At 48.9% G+C, this 10774-nt stretch overlaps 1 protein-coding gene across 3 annotated transcripts in view; it reads left to right on the top strand.

Annotated features, from left to right (window-relative positions):
• LOC311342098 (unconventional myosin-Ic-like) overlaps positions 1–10774 on the top strand; it is a 68757-nt gene that overhangs the window by 39964 nt on the left and 18019 nt on the right. For all 3 annotated transcript variants that reach the window (XM_084466931.1, XM_084466932.1, XM_084466933.1), the window contains 12 exons: positions 2153–2266; positions 2453–2524; positions 2756–2875; positions 3578–3651; positions 5081–5186; positions 6756–6836; positions 7026–7117; positions 7614–7708; positions 9004–9050; positions 9190–9270; positions 10014–10119; positions 10757–10774. The exon at positions 10757–10774 is cut by the window's right edge and continues 100 nt beyond it. In XM_084466931.1, the coding sequence (XP_084323057.1) occupies positions 2153–2266; positions 2453–2524; positions 2756–2875; positions 3578–3651; positions 5081–5186; positions 6756–6836; positions 7026–7117; positions 7614–7708; positions 9004–9050; positions 9190–9270; positions 10014–10119; positions 10757–10774 (1006 nt within the window). The remainder of the gene's footprint in view (positions 1–2152; positions 2267–2452; positions 2525–2755; positions 2876–3577; positions 3652–5080; positions 5187–6755; positions 6837–7025; positions 7118–7613; positions 7709–9003; positions 9051–9189; positions 9271–10013; positions 10120–10756) is intronic.

Below are 10774 nucleotides of genomic sequence, written 5' to 3' on the forward strand. Positions count from 1 at the left end.
CAACGTTCCATCTCTAAAGTGTGCCATTATGTTGAGTGCCCCTAGTGGCCGTAGAGAGGAGGGCTGCTGTAGTGTCACTCTGTCAGCAGCTCAGGAGCCCTGCCTCTACCTCCTGATGACATCACCTCCAGGGGCAGCCAGAAGCATCAGCAAGAAGGAAAACCACTTACTGTTTACCTTAACACGTTCAAATAAACAGGAGTTTGCCACTGGCCCAGGCTGATGTCCCTGTATCTCACATTACTTAAAGGGGACATGTTATACCACCAGGTGTGGTGTGATTAGCCGTTACAAGACGTTTTGAAAATCTGCCTCTTCTGACATCACAAGTGGGTGTGTCCACCTAGATGTGTGACGGATAGATGAGCAACGTTTGCATCAGTCCACTGGGTCGGCTGGTAGGCTGATCCAGCACACATCTAGGTGGACACGCCCACCTGTGATGTCATAAGAGGCCGATTTTCAAAACGGCTTGTAACTGCTAATCCCACTCACACCTGGTGGTAACATAACATACATTACATAACCATAACTCACGGGGCAGAAGGGACTGTTATTATGAGAGGGAGGAGCCTTTAAGTAGACGGTATAACAACACACTCTTAGCATCAGTGGTTTGAATGAACATGGCAGGTTGTGTGCAGGCCGTGAGGCTGGAGTCGTACTACTTATTCAGAAGGTGTTTGGATGGATCACTTGTCTATTTTGCATAGCATGTTGAAGTACAGAGATATCCGCTGTGGTGTTGTGTTGTTGTGTTGTTGTTGTGTTGAAGTACAGAGATATCCGCTGTGGTGTTGTGTTGTTGTGTTGTTGTTGTGTTGAAGTACAGAGATATCCGCTGTGGTGTTGTGTTGTTGTGTTGTTGTGTTGAAGTACAGAGATATCCGCTGTGGTGTTGTGTTGTTGTGTTGTTGTTGTGTTGAAGTGCAGAGATATCCGCTGTGGTGTTGTGTTGTTGTGTTGTTGTTGTTGTGTTGAAGTACAGAGATATCCGCTGTGTTGTTGTGTTGTTGTTGTGTTGAAGTACAGAGATATCCGCTGTGGTGTTGTGTTGTTGTGTTGTTGTTGTGTTGAAGTACAGAGATATCCGCTGTGGTGTTGTGTTGTTGTGTTGTTGTTGTGTTGAAGTGCAGAGATATCCGCTGTGGTGTTGTTGTGTTGTTGTGTTGAAGTACAGAGATATCCGCTGTGGTGTTGTGTTGTTGTTGTGTTGAAGTGCAGAGATATCCGCTGTGGTGTTGTGGTGTTGTGTTGTTGTTGTGTTGAAGTACAGAGATATCCGCTGTGGTGTTGTGGTGTTGTGTTGTTGTTGTGTTGAAGTGCAGAGATATCCACTGTGGTGTTGTGTTGTTGTGCGTGCCTGGTCATGGTGCACACATGATGTTTACAACGGCTTCAAGTCTAGCGCCGTCGCACATTTTCTCCTGCTTAGGCTTGTTCCCAGATCACTGTGGATCAAAGCGTGTGTGTGTGTGTGTGTGTGTGTGTGTGTGTGTGTATGTGTGTGTGTGTGTGTGTGCGTGTGCTCATGCGTGTGTGTGCTCATGCGTGTGTGTGCTCATGCGTGTGTGTGCTCATGCGTGTGTGCGCTCATGCGTGTGTGCGTGCGTGCGTGCTGATTGGACTGTACTGCCGGTCGCCGTAGTCCTCATGTCTTGGATCTCTCTCCCTCCCCTTCTCTTTAAATCTAGAAGTCCAACTCTTCCTCTCGCTCTGTCTCTCTGTATACTTAATATTTATAAAATGAAGAATTGGTCATGTGACCACTGAATAAATCTATTTTTTGGTAACTGTTAAACAATAGTCCTGTTCTCCTCTCTCTCTCTCTCTCTCTCTCTCTCTCTCTCTCTCTCTCTCTCTCTCTCTCTCTCTCTCTCTCTCTCTCTCTCTCTCTCTCTCTCTCTCTCTCTCTCTCTCTCTCTCTCTCTCTCTCTCTTCCGTGCTTGCTCTCTCTTTCATTCTCTTGCTCCATGTCTCTCTCTCTCTCTCTCTCTCTCTCTCTCTCTCTCTCTCCCCCTCTCTCTCTCTCTCTCTCTATTTCTCTCTCTCTCTCTCTCTCTCTCTCTCTCTCTCTCTCTCTCTCTCTCTCTCTCTCTCTCTCTCCCTGTCTCTCTCTCTCTCTCTCTCTCTCTCTCCCTCCCCCTCTCAGGAGTTGTTGAACATTATCTCCAGCGTGCTCCACCTGGGCAACATGCAGTACGGTGGGGATGACGGAGGCAGCGCCTGCATCACCTCCGACACGCAGATCAAGTACCTGTCCAGGGTGAGCCACCACCTGCTTCCTGCTTCCTGTTCCGTAGTGGTTGTAATGTCTCCTCCAATCACCACTCAGGGATAACTAACTATTTTATATATATACATATATATTAGGCAAGCTGGTGGAGGGGTGGGGGTGGGCTGGGCCGCTGGGTAATAGGTGATAACGTGTTGTGATTGGTCCTCTCTCCAGTTGCTAGGCGTCAGCGGGACGGTGCTGACAGAGGCCCTCACGCACAGGAAGATCATCGCCAAGGGAGAGGAGGTGTGTGTGTGTGTGTGTGTGTTTGTGTGTGTGTGTGTGTGTGTCTTCATGGTCAAATAAGTGTTATTTGTTGTGTGTTCAAAGCCTCTTTGTTTTGGTCGAAATGTGTTCACTTCACTGTGTGTGTGTGTGTGTGTGTGTGTGTGTGTGTGTGTGTGTGTGTGTGTGTGTGTGTGTGTGTGTGTGTGTGTGTGTGTGTTGTGTGTGTGTGTGTGTGTGTGTGTGGTGTAGCTCATGAGCCCTCTGAACGTGGAGCAGGCCCTGGCGGCTCGTGACGCTCTCTCCAAGGCCGTGTACGGACGCACCTTCACCTGGCTGGTGAACAAGATCAACGACTCACTGGCCTACACGGTACGCACGCACATTATGCACGCACGCACGCACACACACACGCACGCACGTACGTACACACACACAGACAGACAGACAGACAGACAGACAGCGATAGAGACACACACACACACACACACACACAGACAGACAGACAGACAGACAGAGATAGAGACACACACACACACACACAGACAGACAGACAGACAGACAGAGACACACACACACACACACACACACACACACACACACACACACACACACACACACAGACAGATAGACACACACACACACACACACACACACACACACACACACACACATTTATACATGCTTGCAGTCAAGGGCAAAGTCAGTGATTTGCAGTCAAGGGCAAAGTCAATGATTTGGTTAAACTGCTCAAATGGAGATGGAGGTAAATGAGTACAGGCATGAGATAGCCTGTTTAACCCAAATACTTGAGATACTTTTTAAAAGGTGTTACAGTTCAACAGTAGGTACAGTACACTAAGAATACACTTCTGTTTGGAGTTAGTGGAGTCCCCTGGTCGTTAGGTGGTGTTGTTGATTGCTTTAGCCATAGCGCCCTCTTGTGGACCGGGTATGCTATTACAAGTTAAGCAGCGTTCATCGTCATCGTATTACATTTTATAACAAAGTTCGAGTACAGTTGAACTAGTTTAAACTTTTTCTTTCTTATGTTTTTGCCTCCGTTCACTTCAGGACGAATCCAACAAGAGCTCCTCTGTGATTGGTCTGCTGGACATCTACGGCTTTGAGGTCTTCCAGTATAACAGGTGAAGTGATTCTTTATGTTAAAAACATGAAATCATGAAGTGCTCTCATACTTAGACCCATAGAACCTTTGAAGGGTTCCTTTTGCTACGTGTAATCTTGCCACCAATGGGCTTTGTATGTTGTTGTTGATTTCATGCTTTTTTAGGGTTAATGATTGCATTTGGGGGTACTACTAGAATAGGGTCACATGCCTGTATACCCGTTATAATACCCGTTATTATTCTCACACTGTTTATTTCTGCAAAACCAATTTCAGCGTCTTTCAAAAATGTCCAGATTGGTATCATGTCGCTTTAAGGCCCGCCTCCCGAGTATGCTGTGATTGGTCGAAGTAATATTCAGACCCCCGCGAAGTAACATGGCGGGTAGCCGGGAGGCGGGCCTTCTGCACTGCCCACTGACGTCACACTGTCACAGAAGTCAAGCTTGAGCGCAAACGAGCCATTTGAGGCTCTTATTGAGGGCGTTCTCCACTACGCCCCCTGGGGAGGACTTAGATTGTTCTAGCTGAGCAGACGTAAAACATGTCAACTCATATAACCGTCTAAAGCAAAGGGAAAAGTCTAAAAAGCATGATACATCCCTTTAACACCGTTGTGGGGGGCCCGCCGTGGTCATGGTCCTCAAGGTCACGGTTGCTTTATTCATACCCGGGGGTCAATTAGATTTGCAGCTCAAGAAAAAGGCGTTCACTTAACATACACAGTAAGGAAACAGCGAAGACAACGGCGTACCCAGTACATAAACACAACACAGAGCAGAAGACTGGGATCACAAAGGAGCTCAGGACATCAGACTGTGCAAGAAAACGACGCACCACTAGTGGCACTGCAACATTAGATTCACATGAACACAAGCGTTCCTGCTGTAGGAGCTCTGAGCCGCTGAACGCACCGGGTGAAGGACGTCATCACTCTGACTGGACTGAGCTCACCTCTGGACTGTTTGGTGTACAGGGCTCCCATGTTCAGCTGTCCCAAGATGTCCATATGAGGTTACTTGTTCAATGGTCTGACCTTTTCATCGTGAGGTCCTCCTGACTGAGAGCCTTCCTTCTGAAATCGATGAACATGTCCTTTGTTTTGGACACATTTATCTGAAGAGTCGTCACACCCTCTGAGAAAGTCCTCTATGACCGGTCCATGGCTGCTCTCCCCACCCCTAAGCAGGCTGGCTACTACCGAGTCATCCGCGTATTTAAAATCCATCTGTTTTCATACTGGCTCTGACACATGTTGGTATGAAGAATAAAAAGGGTAAAGCACACAGCCCTGTGGGGAGCCAGGGGATGAGCAGACAGGGTCTGACCAGGTTCTGTTTATTGTCACTCTGTGTCCTGCATGTTAAAACGTTAAGAATCCACCGCACAAGATTCGTACTCAAATCAAACAGTTCTAAAAGCCGCTCTGCCCTCTCCTCCTCTCACAGCTTCGAGCAGTTCTGCATCAACTACTGCAACGAGAAGCTGCAGCAGCTCTTCATCGAGCTCACCCTCAAGTCTGAGCAGGAGGAGTATGAGGCCGAGGGCATCACGGTCAGCACACACGCCTACCGCACGCACACACACACACACACACACACACAAGCACGCACGGTACACACACACGCACGCACACACGCACGCACACATGCCTACTGCACGCACACACACGCACACAAGCATGCACGGTACACACACACGCACACACACACACGCACGCACGCACGCGCACACACACACACACACGCCTACTGCACGCACACACGCACACACAAGCACGCACGGTACACACACACACACACACACACACACACACACACACACACACACACACACACACACACACACACACACACACACACACACACACACTCAATTGCTGTGAATGCTTGTAGTTCACATTTTACTTCAGCAACTGACCTGAACACAGAGAGCAGTAGATCATCTGATCATGTGACTCCCTAAACCTACAGAGGATCTCAGGCTTTTATTAAACCTGCTGAAATACAAGAACACAGATTGATTGACTGTCTTAGCTCCAGTGGACCAGTGGACCAGTGGAATGAGCCTGAGCCACAGTGGGGCTGATTAAAGGATGCCCAATCAATAGTTTAGTTTGGCTCAAATGTTGTGCATGCCAACACATTCGTGTTGCATGTCTTCCTCACCAAGGATAGTACGGATGAGTTCACTGTGTCATGGCGAGTGCCAATCACTGGATCTCACACACTCCCACCGTCCTGTCCTGAGGACACGCCCACATTCCTGTTTCACGTCGTCCATCAGATAGCCCTTAAGAGGGTCCTTAGATAGTCCTTAAGGTGCTTTTCACTACTGCGGTGTTAAACAGGGAAAAACACAAATCAACACACATTCAAGATCCTTCAAACAGAGGTTGGTGTCTGTAGCCAGACCACGAGCCCTGTCTGTAGTACAAACCCGTTCATCTGTGATGTGGTGTGGTGGGGCTTGACTCTCATGTAGAGGCTGTGAGTGGATGAACTCCACTGTCGTCTACTGGCTCCTCGAGTGGCTCTCAAAGGGCCGTTTCCAGAGCAACGCACATTAGCACAGCCTTTTGCTGTGTGTGTGTGTGTGTGTGTGTGTGTGTGTGTGTGTGTGTGTGTGTGTGTGTGTGTGTGTGTGTGTGTGTGTGTGTGTGTGTGTGTGTGTGTGTGTGTGTGTGTGTGTGTGTGTGTTCAGTAAATGATTTGGATGGTTTGACATCCAACAAGTCAGTCTCTCATCTGCTAGGACCAGCAGCTGGTCTGGTTCAGGTGACACTGACCACAGCTGCATTAGTCGCTGTTGTTCTGGATCAAACAGCCCGTAGCAACTCAAACCGCTACGCTGTCGCTCCTCGTCCACAGTGGATGGATGCGTGCTTTTATCACACACACACAGATTCCACACATGCACATATTCAAATATGTGCAACGCCCTGTACTACTAATCTATCAAAACTGTGTTCTGGAAACTCTGTACAAGGTGTGTGTGTGTGTGCGTGCGTGCGTGCAATACGGGCCTACTACTAGTGGAGTAAAACAATGGGTTGAATTGGTTATTGCATTACTGATTTGTTGAACACTGGGACACTGACTGGGATCACCTGTTGTTTTGCAGTGGGAGCCGGTCCAATACTTCAACAACAAGATCATCTGTGATCTGGTGGAGGAGAAGTTCAAAGGCATCATCTCCATTCTGGTGTGCAGCGTCTCCGTCCTATCTCTGTCTCCATGGTCTCACTACACTTTAGCTGATGTCTGAGTATGGCTCAACAGAATCCGGTTAGATATGAATTTCTTCCTGTCTCTGGCTGTGATTGGTCCGCTCGTAGCCTATATGGCACAGAGAGGGCTGGTGGTTCAACATGATGACCTGTCTGTCTGACAGGACGAGGAGTGCCTGCGGCCCGGGGACGCCAGTGACATCACCTTCCTGGAGAAGCTGGAGGACACGGTGGGGAGTCACCCCCACTTTGTGACGTAGGTACCCCCCGTTCTGCCCCGCCCGCCCGGAGGGGGTCTCAGAGTGGCAGACAGACGGGTTAAACACGGGGCGGGCCATTTATTTGAGAAGAAGATTTGTTGAAATTCTCTTCATTCCTACAGCAATCCATAAATCAAAAGCTAAAATGAATAAATAGATTGTGTATCTGTGGCCATCCCAGGCCTGCAATCAGCCCATCAGATCATTTCATCTACCACCAATGAAACGATCTGATTGGCTAGCCCTGCTTTAAGCTCCAGTATGGATACCCTAGTGAAGGTCCACTGACGCGTATGCAGCTGTACCTGATGTTAACGTTAACAGGTGCACCTGTTCACACCATGCTCTCACTGTAACGCTGCCATCACACTGGAAGAAAAGGCTCCATGGAAGCCAGTGTCAATTTCTACATTTCATAAAACAAAGCATTTGTGAATCAGTTAATCGTAAGTGTGTGTGTGTGTGTGTGTGTGTGTGTGTGTGTGTCCACAGTCACAAGCTGGCGGACACTAAGACCCGTAAGCTGATGGGCCGGGAGGAGTTCCGGCTGCTGCACTACGCTGGAGACGTCAACTACAACGTCAACGGTGAGACCAGGAGTCAGGTTGTGACCAGGTTTAACTCTGGTCAGTTACTGGAGAGGTGTCAGGTTGTGACCAGGTTTAACTCTGGTCAGTTACTGGAGAGGTGTCAGGTTGTGACCAGGTTTAACTCTGGTCAGTTACTGGAGAGGTGTCAGGTTGTGACCAGGTTTAACTCTGGTCAGTTACTGGAGAGGTGTCAGGTTGTGACCAGGTTTAACTCTGGTTAGTTACTGGAGAGGTGTCAGGTTGTGACCAGGTTTAACTCTGGTCAGTTACTGGAGAGGTGTCAGGTTGTGACCAGGTTTAACTCTGGTTAGTTACTGGAGAGGTGTCAGGTTGTGACCAGGTTTAACTCTGGTCAGTTACTGGAGAGGTGTCAGGTTGTGACCAGGTTTAACTCTGGTCAGTTACTGGAGAGGTGTCAGGTTGTGACCAGGTTTAACTCTGGTCAGTTACTGGAGAGGTGTCAGGTTGTGACCAGGTTTAACTCTGGTCAGTTACTGGAGAGGTGTCAGGTTGTGACCAGGTTTAACTCTGGTCAGTTACTGGAGAGGTGTCAGGTTGTGACCAGGTTTAACTCTGGTCAGTTACTGGAGAGGCGTCGTTAAACAGCAGATGTCACATTAGTACATTTGTCAGAAGAAGGAGAAACAACAATATATCTCTGTGGGTACAGTAAGGATGTTCATAGAACCAAGTACCAAGCACTAACCATCACTAGGTTAACCCGTTCCCCGTATACACTAACCATCACTAGGTTAACCCGTTCCCCGTATACACTAACCATCACTAGGTAAACCCATTCCCTGTATACACTAACCATCACTAGGTTAACCCATTCCCCGTATACACTAACCATCACTAGGTAAACCCATTCCCTGTATACACTAACCATCACTAGGTTAACCCATTGACCCGTATACACTGACCATCACTAGGTTAACCCATTGACCCGTATACACTAACCATCACTAGGTTAACCCTTTCCCCGTACACAACAGAGATAGCTAGGATAAGACGCTACACAATGCTAAGTACTATAACTCAGCTATAGTACTTACTCAACATACAATAAGTGTGTACATTAAGTACCGGGACGTACAACATGTAATAGGTATAATATAATTAGTTGATGGCTTTATGGTCTTGGATGTGAGGAGTTGTTGTACCTGTGGTAGAATGTGTGTATCCTCTGTGACCTTCTGATAATGCGTTGAACTTCTCCTCAAGACCTCGTCCTGCTGGCTCCACACGGTCAATGCTCACTTCTAAATGTACACTGTTCCATTTGTCTGTAGGATTTTTGGACAAGAATAACGACCTACTGTACAGGAACCTGAAGGAGGTATGAAAATGAAACATTTCCTTCCAGGTTGTGTTTGAATGCAATTAGTTTTTTGTACACTCTTTTCACACAAAACTGAGAACGGCGCTGTGGCTATATAATATAAAGTGTGTGTGTGTGTGTGTGTGTGTGTGTTCAGGTGATGTGCATGTCAGAGAACAAGATCCTCACCCAGTGCTTCGACCGGGAGGAGCTGACGGACAAGAAGCGTCCGGACACGGTGAGCTGTCCCACGCCTCGGGCCTCGCGCTCCTCCCTACGCACCGCAACACACAAACACTGGCTCTTCTCTGGCCGCTATTTTCCATTCTGCTGGTGGGCCGTGTCTCACACACACACACACACACACACACACACACACACACACACACACACACACACACACACACACACACACACACACACAGACACACACGCACGCACGCACGCACGCACGCACGCACGCACGCACGCACGCACACAGACACACACACAGACACACACACACACACACACACACACACACACACACACAGAGACAGACTTGCCAAGGAATGCCCTCATGCACACACACGCCCACATGGGCACAAACACACGCATGTAGAAGGGCGAGAGCATGACGGGGCCGTCCCAGATGAGGAGTGGGTCCCAGTCTCTCTCCTGAAGACCAGCGCTGTCCCAGCTCTCTGCTCCTCATCTCTCCTCCTGACCTGTGTCTCTCCTCCTCTCATCTCTCCTCCTGACCTGTGTCTCTCATCTCTCCTCCTGACCTGTGTCTCTCCTCCTCTCATCTCTCCTCCTGACCTGTGTCTCTCCTCCTCTCATCTCTCCTCCTGACCTGTGTCTCTCCTCCTCTCATCTCTCCTCCTGACCTGTGTCTCTCCTCCTCTCATCTCTCCTCCTGACCTGTGTCTCTCCTCCTCCGGTGCGGTGTTCCACCCGTCCTCCTCCTCTCTCCTTCTCCGCTGTGTCCCTGCGGTCCAGGCCGCCACCCAGTTCAAGTCCAGCCTGGCGAAGCTCATGGAGATCCTGATGTCTAAGGAGCCGTCGTACGTGCGCTGCATCAAGCCCAACGACTCCAAACAAGCAGGTACCCGCCGAACGCCTCCTCTCTCCTCTCTCCTCCTCTCCTCTCTCCTCTCTCCTCTCTCCTCTCGCCTCCTCTCCTCTCGCTGGCTCGTTAAATGGGCTCAAACCGTTGAGGTTTGTTCCATTACGTTTTTCTTAAACAAATGATTTTGAGATGTCGGTCAAATTGGAGACAGTGACATTTAATTTAATTTCCTTCACCTCCAGAATGTTTTATCATTCCTATATACTGATGTCCTACTGTACATAACAATCTGGATTGGAGTCATTTTCTGTTTGTTCTGGAATAAAACAAACACATTTCTATAGTCTTGCGTACAACATGATTCCAATGTTTACATTTTGTGTAAGTTATTGCACACAAAACAAGGGTTGAGACGGCCTCACAATGGTGCCAGTGTGGACCAGTGTGGACCAGCGTGGACCAGCGTTGCCCAGGGGTCCAGACGGCCTTTGTTGGCCCAGACAGACCCTCTTTGTTGGGCTCACAGAGCCCTCTGTGGTCCTCCCTCCCACCGCCGGCTGCCCATCATTCCTGACCTCTCCCTGTTCTGGATTCCCGTCATAGCTGGCCCCGCCCTCTGTTGTGTTGTGGCTGTTAGCCGTTAGCTCCTCCTCTGACGCTCTCTCTCCTCCAGGGCGCTTCGATGAGGTCC

The sequence above is a fragment of the Micromesistius poutassou genome (genome assembly GCF_964030765.1).
Source record: "Micromesistius poutassou genome assembly, chromosome: 4".
In the NCBI taxonomy this organism is placed as follows: domain Eukaryota; kingdom Metazoa; phylum Chordata; class Actinopteri; order Gadiformes; family Gadidae; genus Micromesistius; species Micromesistius poutassou.